The sequence below is a fragment of the Ursus maritimus genome, unplaced genomic scaffold (assembly GCF_017311325.1).
Source record: "Ursus maritimus isolate PB19 unplaced genomic scaffold, ASM1731132v1 scaffold_31, whole genome shotgun sequence".
Lineage (NCBI taxonomy): Eukaryota > Metazoa > Chordata > Mammalia > Carnivora > Ursidae > Ursus > Ursus maritimus.
Window position 1 is genome coordinate 22,724,615 of NW_024425675.1, and position 18,621 is coordinate 22,743,235.

At 39.4% G+C, this 18,621-nt stretch overlaps 1 protein-coding gene across 2 annotated transcripts in view; it reads left to right on the forward strand.

The window, feature by feature from the left end:
* The window catches only part of USP6NL (USP6 N-terminal like), a 182,920-nt gene that overhangs the window by 148,747 nt on the left and 15,552 nt on the right, over positions 1–18,621 (forward strand). For both annotated transcript variants that reach the window (XM_040645424.1, XM_040645423.1), the window contains one exon: positions 1,854–2,006. In XM_040645424.1, the coding sequence (XP_040501358.1) occupies positions 1,854–2,006 (153 nt within the window). The remainder of the gene's footprint in view (positions 1–1,853; positions 2,007–18,621) is intronic.

Below are 18,621 nucleotides of genomic sequence, written 5' to 3' on the forward strand. Positions count from 1 at the left end.
GTGCCTTACTTTAAAAATCAAGAAATGAGAATTTTCTTCTTGAATGTGAAGAACCTTATTCATCTAAAAGTCTCAGTTCAACCTTTAAAATTAGAACTCCTCCTATTACCTCCTCTTGTAACTCTGCAGAGAGGAGAATCATTGAAAGCTTTAGAACTTCACAGAGCACCTGGAGTCTAGGTCTTAACAACATGGTTTCACATTCATTGATCATTCTCCTCCCTTAGGTTATTCTTGAATGATTCTTCAGTTCAGCTTCCCAACTAAATTATAAGCTAATTGAGTACTTGGGGGGTACGTTTTGTGAGGTTTTCCCCCTGCTATGCTTGCTATTCTAAGTACATGTTAGGTATTTTAAAATAAAATTGTTTGATTGCTTACTTGAAAAGCAGGCCTTTGAATTGTCCAAACTTTAGAGAAAAGTGAAAACTCCTGTAAAATCAAGTTTGTATCATTTATTCTGAAAGATAAGGATTCAGAAGTCTGGTTCATTTCCCTTACACCCCGTCCTCCATTGTCCAGCACACAAACCACAGCACCGAGAGAGCTGTCTCCCAGGACTCAGGGTCTGTCCGGAAACCGTAGGAAATCAATCTCTGTCTTTCCCCCACCGACCTCCTCACCTCCTCCTCTTCTCTTTCCCTCCCCACCCTTCCTCTCCTCTCTGCCTCTTTCCTCTCTTTCTGGATTACAAACTGACCAAGATATGGAACAAAAGTATATTTTTTATTAAAACATGTATGTATTGGTTTAATGTTTACTAAACAGCAAGAAAGTGGAAACATGATATATTTCTCCGTAGCTGTGTTCTCTGTCTTAAATTATGTTTTATTTACATGAGTCTTGATTAATTTTGGCAATGAAAAGTTTCTTCACCCTTTGCAAATAAACTTTAAAGCATAATACCTACTTTATATCCTATCATATCATCAGACTGAATAGCTGTTGAAAAAAATGTGTCTGCTGCTCTGTAGTTTTTTCTCAGAAAGACAAAAGCTCAAGGACTTACATGGAGTTTCTTCACCACCATATGAAGCTTTAAAAACTGTGTCTGGGCACCGTAACCATGAGTTCAGCTAAAGCTCCTAAGATTTTGTTCTTGTTTTTTTCCTGATTGCCTTAATAGTATTTAGAGACATTGTCATGGGAGGTTTATCACACACTGATTTTAAATAGTAAAAAAAAAAAAAAAGTGGTAATAACCTAAATGTCCAGTATTAAAAGACTGATTAAGTGAATTATAGTACATTATAGTCTATCCGATGGACTCAAAGTATAATCCGTTTTTTAAATTTATACATGTGTACACACACCTACTTGTAGGGCAGTGGCTAGTGGGCTTGTAGCTGATTTTTGCTTTCTACTTTGTATCTGTAATCTGAATTTTTTTAAATAAAACTAATTTCATAAGTAGAAATACAAATGATGTTAGTAATCCAGATTTTTTGGAAATTCTGAAACCGTAAATATAGAGACTTGAAATGGGTTTGCCTGTGGGAGGTGGAGCTCTGTAACAATAAAGCAGAAAGTCCCCATGTCATCCTGAGTGGCCTGTGTCTCTAAGAGGTGCTTGCTCTGGGTTAATATTAATGTCTAGGGTGTGATGTTCTTAAATAAACCGATGAAAAGGTATTTAGCAGTAATCACCTCTCCGTCTTCCCAAAGAGTAGATCGACTGCTTGGATATCAGAAAGTACTTCTATCTCACTGAGTGTCAGTGGTGTTCACAGTGCATGTATAAGTTGTATGCTGCGCCCTTTTTAAAAAACGCTGCAGCAGAATAGAACACGTTACCTTCTCAACTTGAAGTAACTGTTGACTCAGCATTTGTATTTCTCTCATTTTTTTCTTAGAACATCTAATGAAATTGTCTATGGAAGAACTTGTAGAATTTCTTCAGGAGACCCTGGCAAAGGATTTTTTCTTCGAAGATGACTTTGTAATAGAGCAACTTCAGATTTCTATGGTAGAACTAAAGCGTGCAAAATTAGACCTTCCAGAACCTGGTAAGAAATATTCACACACTTTCTATCTAAGTCATAATTAAAGTTGGGAAACGGCACAGTGAACACGGGCCATTTCTGTTTCAGAACATAAGCTTATGTGTACTTATGATGGCAAGCTGCTTACGGCTTTGTGCTTATTTTTTAAAAAAGGCAAGCGCATTAATGAAATCTGCCTCTCCTAATAGAATAACTGTACTATCCTTGCTTAAATTTAGAAGGTTTGGATGGCAAATAATACTGATCAACAGAAGTAATCGTGGTGTTTTAATGAGCATAAACAATGACCGTTACTTTCAGCATCTCATTTTATAAAACCGTAAAGAATAGCAGAGAAAATAAAAGACCCATGTTATAGAAGAGCCTTTGTGTGAGGACCTGGATACTGAAGTGCTTCTGTGTGGAGCTACAGGACCAGCAGATGGCGGGACTGACACTGGAGCCCAAGCTTTCTGACTGCCGATCCTGGGCGCTTGGCTGTGGGTTGCAGCGTAGATAACATTTTATTCACTTATTTCAGAACCTCTTCCAGCACCTCCTAGTAGATTTTCTGCAAGGTGCTGGGCAGGAGATTCAGCAACTGAAGAGAAAGACATGCTTCTTGTCTCAAGGTGCACACAGGGGAGAGAGAATTTATATAACTGATAACAAATGAAGTGTAAATAGGATAAATGGGGAAGGATTAAAGGGGAAGGGTCAGATGAGAGGGAAGAAAAAAGAAGATATGGCAAAATCACAGCAGGAATAACTCAAAGTTTTGACCAGATATTACTGGAGAAGGAATGGTTTCCTGAGAAAAAGTCATTTTTTGCCCATTTTCTTTCTTGTCTTTGTTCTAAGCTGTTCCAACTGTTAGGCCCTCAGGTAGAGTTGGAGGTAGCATTTCCCGGTCAGTGCGGCACATATTTTGGTGTCTTCTTGGAGATGTCTGTGCAGAAGGACAAGCAGACACACGCTCGTGGAAAGTACACCTTTTCCCCTTTGGTAAAAACCAAGATGCTGTGCCTTTAGTTACTTCATTTTGAGGCGTCTAATCGGTGTTTCTCCGAGGTTCGTTCTGGGTCATCAGGATTCACTAGAAAACAGACTGTCACAGCAATGATTGGTGGTCAGAGGCCCCGTGAAGCCATCACCTTTGCTAAGTGAGAACACCCCTGTCGTGTTCGGTGTAATCACGTCCATTCCCCGCTGATTCTTCACCGTAGCAGGGAGCGCCCGTGGAAGAGCAGTTAGTCAAGTGTATTCTTGCCACTTTAACATTGATTTCAGAATATCTTGCCTTTCTTTCAAGAGAGTCAAGACACGTTTTAGTAAAAGACCTACAGAAAGAAAAAAATATATGTAGGGGAACTATTTAAACATGAGAATAAAATATTGCAGAATAGGATGATTTAGCGTCTAACTCGCAGCTATTATTTATTGAATGCTTAGGCTGGGCCCCGGGCTGCATGCATGATCTCACTTAATCCCGAAAAATAGCTCAGAAACAGTACTCACCCGTCTTTTGCACGTGAGTAAACCTAGTAGTAGTAGTTCATAAGATCTTTTTACTAAGCGGTGGTAGAATGGGGATGGGGGCAGGTGGGAATAAAGCGAGAGGGAGAGATAAATAACAGCAGGCACGTTGACTGAAGCTGCCCTGATCGTACCGCTGAAGCGCACAGTGGCGAGGTGGCTCTTGCACTTCTAGGACAACGATCTTTCACCTGTATTTCTACTACTGCATTTACTTTCTGGGCTTTGTGCTCTGCAGTCTGCCCACCCAGTGTTCTCCTCTTTAAATTACTGCAAGCTATGTATGGAACATTAAGATAATTAAGTGGTCATTGTAGTAAGAAATTTTAACATCCTATCATCCTAAAAACACACATGAGCATGTTATTTCTTTGTGGCTCCTTAAGAGCTGCCTCAGTTTGCAAGTTGTTTTCGCAGGCGCACACAACACATGGTATTTTAAATTGTTAAATTTTTTTCTAGTTGGATTGAGTTTTCCATTGTTTCTATTCATATTTCCTTAATTTTGATTGAGTGTCCTTTTTTATTTTTGTTGGGCATTTTAATTTCTTTTTCTATAAACCTCTCTGTTCATCTGCCCATTTTTCTCTTGCTGTATTCATGCACGTTCTTCCTAGGTAAAGGAAATTGACCAGTTTTATTATATGTGTTGTAGATACTTTTCATGTAGAATTTTAAAAGATTTAATCAGTTTTTTCCTTTATGGCATCCCACTTCGGTGTCTTAGCATTCCACATGCTGAATGAAAAATTTTAGGGTTACCCATATTTTCTCCTGCAACTTTTATGTTTTTATTTTTTCATGCTTAAATCTTTAGCCCATTTAGAATTACTTCTGGTTTTAAGGGAAGAGTTTTAAGGGTGTGTTTTTAATTTCCACAAATTTGTGCATTTCCCAATTTTACTTCTGTTGATTGACTTCTGACTTCATCCTGTTGTGGTCAGAGAAGATACTTGGTAGAACATCTATCTTTTAAAATCTGTTGAGACTCAATTTGTGACCTAACATACGGCATGAAAATGTTTCATGTCCACTCGAGAAGAAGGTGTATACTCTAGTTGCTGCATAGGGAGTTCCATGAATGTCTGTTAGATCCAGTTGGCTTATTGCGTTGTTCATGTCCTCTGTATCCTCATCGTCTGCCTGGATGTTCTATCCGTTACTGTGGGCTGGGTCTTGAAGTTTCCAGTTATCACTGTAGAACTATTTCTCCCTTCAATTTTGTCAGTTTGTGTAGCCTATATTTTGATGGTCTATTGTTAGGTGCATACATATTTGCTGTTATTATATCTGCTTGCTGTATATAATGTCCTTTTTTTTTTTTGTCTCTAACCTTTTTTAGATGTATAGTCTATTTTGTCTGATTTGGTTTAGCCACCCCTACTCCCTTTTGTTACTGTTTGCTTGGAATGTCTTTTCCCATCATCCTTTCACTTTTAATCTGTTATTGTCTTTTGATCTAAAGTGAGTCTCCTGAAGGCAACATATAGTTGGATCCTGTGTCTTTATCCATTCTGCCAATCTCTGTCTTTTGATTTAAGAGTTTAAACCATTTACTTTTAAAGTAATTACTGATGAAGGATTTCTGTCATTTTGCTATTTGTTTTCTGTATCCTTTATAGAATATTGTCCCTTATTTCCTGAATGACTATCTTACTTTCCATTCGGTTGATTTTTTTTATTGTGAAATGTTGAAATTACTTTTTTTCTTCTGTGTATATTCTATCGCTATTTGTGTGTGTGTGTGTGTGTGTGTGTGTGTATGTGTGTGTGTGTGTGTGTGGTTAAAGGAGTTACATTTAACATTTTAAAGTTGTAACTCTCTAATTTGGATTTGAGTTAACTTTAATAACATGCAAAAGCCCTGCTCCTTTACAGTTCCATCCCCAGCCCTTTCAGTTGTTGGTGTCCCCAGATGACTTCTTTATACATTCTGTGCCCCAAAAACATAAAGTAATAATTCTTTAAATGCATCAGTCTCTTCAGTTATGGAGAAAACAAAATGTGGAGTTACAAACCAAAGTTACAACAATAATAGCTTTTAGACAAATAATTGTTTTTTTTTAAAACTATTATTCTCTTGAATCATGTAGAAAAACAGAAAGTGGAGTTACAAATCATCGTTATAGTAATAATAGCTTTTATAATTCCCCATGCATTTACCTTATTGTGATATTTATTTATTTTTTTAATTTAAATTCAGTTAGCCAACATATAATACATCATTAGTTTTTGATGTCATGTTCAATAATTCATGAGTTGTGTATAACACCTAGTGCTCATCACATCTTTATTTCTTTTTACGCCTTTGAATTTCTGTGTAATGTCCTTTCATTTCACACTGCACCCTTGAACATTTCTTTCAGGGCAGGTCAAATATTTTCTCTGCCCTGTCTCCCTCTCCTTCTGGGATTCCCATAATACATATGTTTGTCTGCTTGATGATTTTTCCACAGTTCCTTAGGCTCTGTTCACTTTTCTTCAATCTTTCTTCTTTCTGTTGCTCAGACTTGATAATTTCCATCGTCCTATCTTCAAGTTGGCTGATTCTTTCTTATACCTGCTTAAATATGCCTTTGAATGCCTCTAGTGATTATTTAATTTCATTTATTGTATTTTTCAGCTTCAGAATGTCTTCCTGGTCTCTTTTTATAAAAAAGTGTTCTCTTTATTCATATTATCATTTTGTTCATGCATGATTTTCTTGACTTTCTCCACATATTCCTTTAGTTCTTTGAGCTTCTTTAAGATGCTTATTTTAAAGTTTTTGTCTAGTTTGGTCTACCACTGGCCTTTTTCAGGGACAGTGTCTGTTGATTTATTTTTTTCCTTTGAATGAGCTATGCTTTCCTGTTTCTTTGTATCTCTTGTGATTTTTGTTGTTGTTGTTGTTGTTGTTGAAAACTGGGCATTTGTAACCGATGATGTGGTAACTCTGGAGCTTTCTCCCTTCCCCCCAGGTTTGCTGTTTTTTGTTGTTTTGTTTGTTTGTTTTATTGTTGTAGGCTGTGTCTGTGCCAAGGATCAGCCTGAAGTGTAAACCTAAGTTCTTCTCAGAACTTTTTCTGAACCTTTCCCTGGTTATGTATAGTCACTTTCTAATTTTCCCCATATATGTAGTAGTTTTCGAATGTCCTAATCTTCAATATCTGCCCCCTAGAAGGGGGGAAATAAAAAGAGGAGATAAAGGGGACTGGCCCTTTAAAGTCCCTGAAAGTCGCTTAGAGGGGCTTACAACAGTGGGGCGAGGTGCAACAAAAGTGGCCTCCACCTCTTTGTCTGCACCTCTCTGATAGAAGCAGCTATCAGCAGTCAGAGCACAGATCTCCAGCATCTGGAGGATGCATTCTTTTTGCCCATCTTCGTTCTCCAAGCAAGCTGCATGCACACGGCTCCAGGAACAACAGTGTAAAGCTGCTTGCCCTGTGGCCAGGGGTGGGGTGTGGGCATGGGTAGTTTCTACAGTGCTGAGAGCTGAAGTTGACCAATATTAACTGCAGTTTACCATTCAAGCCTTCTCCTGGCAGTTTGTAAGCTTCCAGTAGACACCAGAGTTCCAAAATAGTTATATAGACATACCCTAGGTGGGGAGACAGACAGACCGTAGGTGGGGAGACCCTAGGTGCTGGTGCTTCTTACTCTGCCATCTTCCTGGAATCCTCTCCCTTTCAATATATTTCCAATGTTATGTAGCAAGATTTATTCCCTCACCTTTTCCAAGATTGTAGATACACAGTTATCAACAAATATTAGTGTTTTTTCTTCCTTTTAAATATTTATGCTTACTTATTTTTTGTCTCAAGAAGATACCAAACTGTTACTGTTTTTCTAAATTTAAAAAGTAAGTGGATGTTGAGGTGTTTTTTTTTTTTTTCCTTTAATGGTTTTTAGGCACAAGTGAGCTAATCTTTTTAAAACCTTTTAGTATGGTGAATTTTAGTAATGTATTTTCTATTTGTGAACCACCATTACACTTCTTGGATAAATTTCACTTAGTTGTGATAAATTATTCTGTTAAAGTACTGATGATTTAAATGTGCTAATATTTTACTTAACTTTTTTGTTGTTGCTATTCCTATGTGGGATTGCACTGAAGTTAACTAAAACTTCTGTGTATTATCAGGTTACGCTAGCATCATAATTTGGAAAGTTTCTTTCTTCTGCTGTGTTCTCGAAAATTTTATGTAGTATGAAAATTGTCCCTTAACAGTTCAAAATACACTTATGAAACTGTTTTAGTCTGATATGCTTGTTTTGTGGGGAATGACTTGTAGATAACTTAATGCTTTCCTGGTTTGGTTATTGTTTTATTATCTGTTTTGTCTTCTTTGCATCATTTATTCTTTTCTTAGAAAGTTGTTCACTTCAGTTTCTAGATTTATTTGCATAAAGTTTTACAAAAAGCTTTTCAAATGTACAAAAAAGAAAGAGTGTTAAAGCCCCCCCATATATCCATCGCACAGCTTATTGAATAATTTTTAAGTGAAAATAAAGATTCTCATGATATTTCGCAGTAAAGAATTTAGACTCTATGTTTAAGAAACAAGGACATTCTCCTGGCTAACCACAGTGCCATTATCAAAGCTCATAAAATTAACAATATAATCCTCAAGTACGATGTAATACCAATTCCATATTAAAGTTTTCCATTTATACCCAAAACTGTCTTAGCTGTTTTTCTCCACCAGGTTTTAGCCAGAGACCACTTTGTTTATATGCCTGTTAGGTCTCTTAATTTGCAACAGCCTCTTCCTCTTCCTTTCTTCCCACCCCTACTTTTATTTTACTCCTTTGTCAGTGACATTTCCCATTGCCTTAGAGAATGAATGCCTCCTATTTCGGAGTAGTCTGAATTTTCTTTCCAGTAGTCATTTAACTAGTTCCTGTAGCCTCTATATTTTTCTATCAGCTTAGAAGTTAGATGTAGAGGTTTAATTAGATTCAGATGAAATAGGCACATAATGACTAGTTTTATTACTATCAGTGATACTTCTTGATCCCTGGCTAAAAGGTAGTGATAACCAGATCGCTTTAAAAATAAGATTTTTTTTTTAATTGCAAGAACTTTTCAGTTAGCAAGTCATCTGTGGCATAATGTTTTGACACTTTACAGATACCCACTTTCCTTTTAATCTTTCCCCTGATGGTTTTAGCTTCCGTTAATAATCCTTGCCGAAAACAAATATTTCACTACAGGTTGTAAAGTAGTAATTTTCAAATTCCATTATTTCTTTTATCAGCAGATTTTCTTCAGTAACAAAGCGTTTTCTCTCCTTCATCAACAAGGGGCTCTTTAGTTACCCAAAGATGTGTTTCCTACTCAAAAGGCAGAATAAATGCTTAATTGTTTTCTTTTACCAGTTTTTGAAGTTAGGAGTTGATGTTCTTGATTATCTCTAGTGGCAGAAAGTTAACTTTTGTTTTGGCTTTTTCATTGTGAATCCATGGAATTTGATATATTCTTAATGTGTCGATCAGCTATAATTATTATTGTTTTAATGCTCACATTGTTCTCAGTTTGGCCAGTGGGACCTCCCTTAAACTGGTTTCTGTGCTCTTCTGACTCAACACTATTCATCTTTGAATACTTCCTTGCTTTTATGTGTAGCAAGATATTTCTGGCTTACCTTAAAAATCCCCTATTCCTCAGTTTTATTACACAATTTATGAATATATCCTCATAAGAACTCTAGATAATCTTTGCAGTATGTTGAGTGAAGTATGAAGGCTTTCCATTACTTCGGGTCGGGAAATATTCTTTGAGTCTTTTTCCTTTGCTTTTACATATAAACGTGAGTTGAAAGCACATATATTTACACAAACGTACACAGCTTTTTCATAACTGTCTTTTATCAACAAATGTTTCCTTCTCTTCCTAATTTGTTGCTTATCTTTATATCCTTGTTTGTGTTGTTAGTCTTTATTAGGAATATATCAAGTCTTTCCTTTATGTTGCTCATCTGATTTCCAGCCATTTGTGTCCTGTCTTACGTTGTTTCTGTTTTATTGATTAATTCTATCATGCTTTTCTTTTTGACCGCTGTTGTGTTAAACATGCATGAAGTAGTTAGAAAGTTTCAGGTCTCCATTACTTATTGTGACTCAACTCTGAAGACCCCAGTTTAAATAAACGTACGTTTAGTTGGCAAGCAAAGAATGAAAATGACTCACGTTTCCTGTATACCCCACTGGCTTGCAGTCTTGAGGTGGGACTATCCCTTGGTTCTCCTCAGAGGTCTATCTTCTATTCACAGGACGCCGTCTGGCAAAGACTTTGTGAGTTAGGGAGGTCACTGGTTAGAAAGCCCATGTTAATCCACTGTGACTGCCCGTTTGACCCAGCTGTAGCTTATGACCATATGACCTAGAAAAATCTAGAGCAGATTTTTCTTAGAATAACTGAGAGAGCCATTTTAATTTTTATCTTTGATTTTAGGTATCAGAAAACATGAAACTTAAGTAACCTTGTTAAGAAAGGAAAGCATTTTGTTGCTTTTAGCTGTGGTACATGTCCTTTTTCATCCTAGGGAAATTGGGATTTTTTATTTTGTCTCTTTATAGAAAAACTTTGCCAGCTTCAGGATTGCCTTTTCTCTTTGGTATGGTTTTTTGTAATGGTAACCAAAAATTTTGACAGAACGAAAGAAGAAAATATTAATTTTCCCATTTTTCCTGCCTATTTCCTATCATGGTAAAATGTTCAACTTTACCCCATCTCCTTAGTCTCCAAAATCTTCTCCCCGCTACCCCCGCTTACTAGCACTCCATGCATTGACAGTCTGTTGAGACACCACGTTCTGTGTTTCGTTCCTTTCCTCCCCTCCAGGCTCACTCCCAGGGCCGCGTCACCTGCACCGGAAGCCCTGCCTGACTCAGCGCTGCTCACCTCCTTGTCTTGCTAGAGTCATCTGGTGAAATGCCAGCCGTTTCGAGGGGCACTTCTGTGCTTAGTTTGACCTGAGATACTCTCCTGGTCTGCCGTCTGCTTGTTTTCCTATTTCCATCCTTCCCACCTTGTCAGACACTTTTAACGTAGGAACAGTAACGGCAAACTTTTGAGTCTTCTTTTGTGATAGACTTCTTGCAAAATGCTTTCTTTACATACACGGGTCACTTAATTTTTCTCAGCAGCCTTTGGGAATAAGGTATTTGTTGACTCAAGTTTGTTAATATCCTTGAGGACAATTTTTGGTGCACAGAATTTTTGAGGTTTGTTTCTTCAAACAAAAGAAACTCTGATTTCTGAAAGTTACAAATCCCGAAACCTAGTTCTTCTTTAGTTTGTTAATTCAGCTTATAAAAGTCAGTAGACTGTTTTTAAATCTGGGAAAATTTGCCATTCTCTTTTAAAGGGAACATTAATGTTTGGTTAACGTTAATGGTAGCTAGTGTTTGGTTCCATTTACAAATGAACTCCTACAAACATTTAAAATTGCATTTATAAATTTAATACATGCAGTTCCTTAAACATATCAACTTTTAAATTTAAAAACAAAACCTGTAGTTCTTAACTTCTAAATGTGATAAATTTAAGAATTTGCTAAACCTTGAGTCCCTTAAAAATTAGTTACACTACTATTTATAAATTTCAGATCATAAGTTCAAATAAATGACTTTTAACTGACATGAAAAAGCAACTTGGCCAAATTTTCTTAATGTAAATATATAAGATACTAAATATGGACAGATTCCTTAATGCAGAAAATATAGAATTAATCTTGTGTTTAATTCTCTTCAGTTTTTCTATACTTAATTCTAGATCTTTATGAATGAAAAAATGAATTTCAGATACATTTGGAAAGTACTTTGTTCGTCAGTTGAAATATGAGCCAGGACTCCAACTGAATTCTCATCAGTGACCAAACTCCCAGGCAGAACCACTTTTTATTATTGCTGGGGCCATGCCCCTCAGATGGCTTAGCCACATAGTCCAGACACCATGGGTCCCACTTGCACACCACCTAATTCTTTCTTCTCCTTGAGGAATTCCGCAGCTTTCCACCCAGGAGGATTGGACTTTTGCATTTTTTTTTGGCCTTTTACTTTCACCTTTTACCTTTAAAGATCTCGGAACATGATGGAATCCTGTGTTCCTTTGTTTTTTATCTGGGAGGACCATAAACCTTTTTTTTTTTTTTAAAGATTATTTTTGTGTGCACGAGAGAGGGAGAGAGAGAACACGCACACGAGTGGAGGGGGGTTGTGCAAGGGAGAAGCAGGCTTCCCGCTGAGCAGGGAGCCCCATGTGGGACTCAGTCCCGGGCTCTGGCATCATGACCTGAGCTGAAGGCAGATGCTTCAGCGACTGAGCCACCCAGGCGCCCATGGAAGGACCATAAATCTTACATTAAGAGACATTATTTTAATTTTGAATAGGTTTCATGCTCGTTCTGCCATCAGTATTAGTAGTAGTAGCTTATAGATGAGGGAACTCGGGCTCCGAGGTTAAGCACTGCCCAAGGTCCCACCCTGGTGACCAGGCCTGATGGCCAAGCCATCACTATATCTTATGGCAGACTGGCTGCCGCCACTCAGGGCCCCTCTGCCGTGCCTTGCGCTCCCACTTCTTTGTCTTGGAATATGCTTCTCCCCCGTGGACTCCCTGAACAATTCTCCAGGTTCCGCTGTCCTCATCCATTCTTTTTTTTTTTTTTTTTTTTTTTTTTTTAAGATTTTATTTATTTAGTTGACAGAGACAGCCAGCGAAAGAGGGAACACAGCAGGGGGAGTGGGAGAGGAAGAAGCAGGCTCATAGCGGAGGAGCCTGATGTGGGGCTCGATCCCAGAACGCCGGGATCATGCCCTGAGCTGAAGGCAGACACTTAACGACTGCGCCACCCAGGCGCCCCCTCTGTCCTCATCCATTCTGTTTCAGTTTTCATGACTTGGCTTAAGCAGCATCGCCTCCTTCTGAAGCCTTGTCAGCCAGTCGCAGCCTCCCAAACCACAGAGCTCGATACCCGGGATTTTGTACGTGACGCGCACCCCGTGCGTGCTCACAGTGCTTTGCTGCTCATGTGCGCTTGACTTCCGTGTCGCACAGTGAGTCTTGAGGACGGTGACCATGTTTTCATGCCACCAGCACTACTTCAGTGCCTGCCGTATAATAGACATTCAGTCAATATTTTTTAATGAACTAAGGAAGTTTTTAATCTGTTTTTTAGGTAATACGGGCTACAAAAGGTTAGCTAGTATGAGGCAGTTTTTCGAGGTAATGCAACTATTTTGTATCCTGATTACATACACAAAGGAATCAGCTGTATTGTTTGTCAGTTAAAAAAAGAAAACTGTCCCACTTTTTGAGGGTTTAGGTGGATTTTCACTTTTATTTGGTTATATAATAGAAATCGATATTACAGGTGCTCAACAGTTTTTTACATATATATGTGTGAATTGAAACACTAGGAAACACAAAGTGCAGATTTTAAAAATTAAGTTATTTCAAGGTTGCCGGGGCGGCAGTCAGTTGAGTGTCTGACTCTTGGTTTTGGCTCAGGTTAGCTCTCTGCTATGGACTGAATGTCAGGGTCGTGAGATTGAGCCCTGCATAGGGCTCTGTGCTCAGCGGGGTGTCTGCTTGAGACTTTCTCTCCCTCTCCCTCTGCTCTTCCCCATGCTCATGTGCTCTTGCTCTCTTTAAAATAATCAATCTTAAAAAAAGTTAATTCACAAACATCTATTGATTGAATTTATGTGGCACTAAATAGATTTATAATAGATTTATAAATGTGTTTAATAATTCTCTCCTTTCTGTTTCCCCCGTCTTTTCAAGTTTTGTCTGATGAGAAAAAGAGTCAAGCCTATGAACTAACTACAGTAATTAAAGAACACCTTTTTTTTTTTTTAGTAGCATAGCTGTAAATACAGCAAACTATTTCACTATAGAAAGGAGGTATGATTATTGAAGGCTATAATCATCCTTGAGTTGTATTTTCTGGCTAATGGTACTTTAAACAGAAATAAAGCCATTTGATTTTTCAGATATAAACTTGAAATCACTGATTTTTTTGACAGTATTTTCAAACTCAGTTGGACCTAATATTTGATCTGGAAAGGATTAAGATGACTCCCAGAATAATTTTCCTGACAACAACCCCCTCCATTTCTTACTGAAAACTGTTATAATAGTCAGAGTACATATATTCTGTTGTTGAAATTCAGAAGTAGGTTGTTGCTCACAAGAGAGAGTGCTGAGAGCACTTTGCTGTGATTCCATGTCTCCTGGTGGGTGCCCAAAGCTGATGATGTCAAAGCGGAGACCATTGACTTGCAAGACTTGTACTTTAGTGTAGTGTCCACAGGGTGGCAGCAGAGACCTGAGCAAGGTCAAAGATGGGCAAACCTGAAGGAATTTGAGGGATTCTCCCGTTCTGGTTTTGGTTTTGGTTTTGGTTTTGGTTTTGGTTTTGGTTTTGGTTTTGGTTTTGGTTTTGGTTTGGTTTGGTTTGGTTTTAGGGGTGGCTAGAGTATTCTTTTTATTGGCTTTTTTTTTTAAAGAAAAAAATGTTTTTAAAAAAACAACTAATTATCTCTTTTGCTTTTATTAAAATATATCAAGTTGGCAGTGGCATAAAAATACCATTTTTGATGGAACCCTGGTAAAAAAATATCATTAATGTGGTGTTTTCACAAAGGTGTCACTGCTATATATGATAGGAATTGTGGTGCTTTCCTACCCTTTAAGAGTAGGGCAGTAATTCTTTTAGACACCCCTGTTTTCAAGGGGAAGAAGAGAAATTGCAGGCATGGAGTTTATAGTGGGGTGAGCACGAACAGTATTGTGGCTGCTGAAGAGTTCAGAGTGCAAGTACGGAAAATAAATGTTAATACATACTGCCTGTGTATAGCCATCTGTTTTGACATCAGTTATGCTCGAATCTTAACGTTACCCTTGATCATTTGGGGCAAAAGGAGATAGGTACCCCTAACAAAGCCAAGTTCGGCAGTGTTTATGTGTATGTGTGTGCGGGGGTTCAAGTAGGTTAAGATGGGTTTAAGGATTGTACAAGAATGTTTAATGCTTGTTTGGATCACTTTTGTGGGAAAGGGGCAAAGAATAGTTACTAGCATGTGAAAGTATTATCGGTGGTGGTATTTGTCCTTCGTGAGGGGTCTGCACAGTCTGTCTTCAGCTCAGTGAAGGTTGACTAGTTCATTTGCAGGCAGGCATTGCCTTTCCACCAAGTCAAGTAGAGTTTTCTTCCAGATTTCGTAATTACCGAGGTCAGATCGCCGTGGCACACAGTCCTTGAGTTTGGGTATTGCTGTTGGAGTGAAGCAGTCTCTGCCCTGCCCAGTGTTTGTGAAACTCCAGCAAGTCCCCGCTCAAACATGAGCGCCTCCAGGAAGGGGGACGCTGCTCCACTCCTCCATTCCCTGTGGCCGCCTCCACTTTCTGCCCTTGTGCTCCCCTTCCTTCTCTTTCTGGTCCTCCCTGTCATTCACCATCCTCCTCTCTCCCCTGCTTTCTCTCCTCACCTCTTCTTTCCTCTTTTCTTCTCCGGTCACTTCTTTCTGCCCCTTCTCATCCCCCCTCCCCTTGAGAGAGATAGCCCTCCTCCGCGAAGCCCTTGTTGCCCACATTGTTCTGAGGCCCGAGGACCTGCGCTGAGATGCGGGCAACGGGTGTGTGCGCACACGCAGTTTGGTCATTGTTGGCTTACTGAGAATTTTACACCAGTTAGAGATGTTTGGTCAGTTATGGGAATAACTCGAACATGACCTCATCCCACCGTGTCCTCACCCAGCCAGTATTTATGGAAGGTAGATGCTGCTGCCAAGACCCCGAGCCATGTGTTACTTCCAGCTATCAGTCGTTGGCACGCGCCCAGGTCACAGGTCACTACAGAAAGGAGGAATGACCAGACACCGTTGTAAATTAAGCACCTCCCAGTCTGCAGTCTGGCCTGGCACCTGTGAATATCCTGGCCCTCTGTAGTCTCACCTGCATTATTATCTTTAAAATTGGGATGAATTGGGTTTTTTAAGCCCCTACATTTTGGAAGGTTCTTATATCTATTCTACTGCCTCTTTCAAATAGTTTTATCTTCTTCCATGCTTATGGAAAATCTCTTTGGGGGCAGAGAGGCTGTATCCTCTAAATGCCTTTGTACATTTGAGGTATTCACCCTGTACCTGCTACAGGGCCCTAGTACCTAATGAGAGATTGACATTTAGAAATTAATGAAATGCAGTGTCATTTTGTCTGCACAGGATTTTTTTCCCCCTCTAAACCCTGCTACATCTAGTTTCTTAGCATAGATCTTGGGTATTTATAACCATTATGTTTCTGTGGTGGTCATATGGACAGTGTGTCCTTACTCTAACTCATACTAATTACATACAAACGAATGGACATTTTGTCACCACCTCACTTGTAATTCCGTGACTATCTGAGATACTAGAGGTTGGGATATGAAAGAAGTCACTTTAAGTAGGTTATTGTCTACTAGGGAAAAGGGACAGGTGTTTGGGCTACCATGAGGAAGCTTGGAGATGCTACTTTTCTGGTATTTTACAACAGTCACAATTTTTTTCCCCAGTGTGGATTTGGGCCTCTTGCCCATTCAGTAAATAACATGTTAAAGTTTTCTTTTAATTCTACGATGTGTAGATGTGCAGAACATTAATGTCCCTTCCTTAGAAAACTTGCTGTATTGACTTGAATATAAAGTGGTGTTGAATGTAAGGTGAAGGAGCGCCTGGGTGGCTCAGTTGGTTAAGCGTCCACCTTCGGCTCAGCTCATGATCCCAGGGTCCCAGGATCGAGCCCCACATTGGGCTCCCTGCTCAGCAGGAAGCCTGCTTCTCCCTCTCCCTGGGGCTCCCCCTGCTTGTGCTCACTCTCTGTCAAATAAATAAATAAAGTCTTGAAAAAAATAAACGTAAGGTGAATACTTTTCTTACCCTTTATATTGAAAAATTTAATCTCCCATGTATGTATGTATGACACATACCTTTCCATTTTGTTTCATGTGTGAATTACCACCTTGGTCGCTCCATTGCCGTTTTCTCAATCTTCTTATTCCTTCTCTTGAGATATATATGCCATATATCTGTAATCTTACATTTTTACTCTGTGTCCTGTTAGTCTTCATTGATAAGTGCTTTTTATGTAACTAAAGGATTTCAGGATGGAAGTCTGTAGGTACTGGAATACGGCCTTATTTTCCCCAGAGATGCTCCATTTTCTCTCATAGTCCTTTTTTCTCCCCACTTCCTTCCTTCCACCTCCCCCAAGTTTTTTGTTTTGTTTGTTTTTTGTTGGTTTGTTTAATCTTTCCACTGGATTGGTCCCTTAGTAAGCCCTTTCTACTCTGGTTCAGTTAGTGCAAGCCTGGAATCTTGCTTAGATTCTGGGTTACACACTTACAAAGATGCCCTCTTGTGTCCATCATTCTCAGTAAGTCAGTCTAGCTGAATGTCTATGGAGAATGCTATGGAAGCCAACCCAAGATTGACCATCCCTAGCAATACCGTGGCGAACACGGCATAGAAAATGGCATCTAGGAATCTGCAAAGTAATGGAACTCTTGTTACTATGGGTCCGTTAACTGCCTGTATCTACCTTCCACATTTGTTCTGTTCAGTTCTCTTTTTGATGTGGTTATGTAAAATAAATTTTAATTACTATAGTTGGTTTCATTACATTGTCGACATTGAAAATATGCTAGGACCATAAAAGCAGATGATTATAAATAATGAAATATGTGATTTTTAACTAGCAGAAAAAGGCAGTACATAAAATTTGTGTTTAGTACAGCAAATCAGTTTTGAGATTGAGGATGTAGACTCTAGGGTAATATCTTCGTTTGGGCTGCTGTAATGGAAATACCACAGATTGAGTGGCTTTAACAACAGAGAAGTATTTTCTCATAATTCTGGAGGCTGGGAAGTCCAAGATCAAAGTGTTGGCAAGATTGGTTTCTTCTCTCCTTGGCGTTAGCTGGGCATCTTCCTACATGGTCTTCCCTCTATATACCTGTCTGTGACTGTAATCTCTTCTTAGAAGGACGTCAGCCATATCGGATAAGAGGCCCACTCCAGTGACCTCATTTAACCTTAATTACCTCTGTAAAGGCCTTATCTCCAAATGCTGGCATGTTCTGAGGGATTTGGGGTTAGGGCTTCAACACATGAATTCTGAGGGAACAAGTTCAGCCCATACAACAGTGAGGTAATTTTTAGGCACAGACTTTGCTGAAGAAGAGAAAACACAAATCTGTCCTCTGGTGGGTGAATTAAACCCTGCTCTCGTGCCCATCCCACCTCAGAGGACGCAGAGCTTACAGCTCTTCACTGGGGCAAACACATGCTGGGCACTGCCCACCGCCTCACACGTGTGAGTCAGGCTCAGACTCTCCCTCTCTCTACGTGTCACCTGTCTGGTGTGTTTGGAAAGGTGTGATGACAGAAGGAGAAGGGTTGTCCCCCACCCGGCCCAGAGCTCCCTGTCTGACCGCTACTCCTCCAGTCGGGGCATGCCCCCTGCTCTGCCAGGGGCCACTCCTCACTCCACTGTCGACCACAACTGGGAGGAACCCATGGGCTGCAGTCCTTGTGGTGCAATATGCCTACTTTTCTAGAAACCTTTGCAGAGGGGGCGGTAAAACAAGGCAGATCACACCTCTCTTTGTGGCCCCATCCACTGCCCCACTCTGAAGAGGGGTGAGGGACACTAATCCCATTATGAGGGCTCTACCTTCTTGATCTAATTACTGCCCAAACCCCATCTCCAAATACCGTATTACATTGGGGAATTCCAGTATATGAATTTTGGGTGGGGGACACAAACATTCGGTCCATAGCAGAGAGCTAACCTTTGAAAAACCTAATTACAGGTGAATCTGGTTTTCCTGGGTTATGAATCGATAGAGATGGAAACCCTGAAGGCAGGATGTAAGCCTCCGCAGTGCAGGCTGAGAAGCCCTGGAAGCTTTCCCCCGTAGACAGGTGTTCCGGGCAGGACCCATGCATGCGGGTTGCAGTACCCGTTCATTCTGAAGTCTGGTGTTGTTGTTGTTGTTGTTATTGTTGTTGTTGTGTAATCCTGCTACGGAGAACGTGTTCAACATCTACGGTTTTTTTTTTTTTTTTTTTTTTT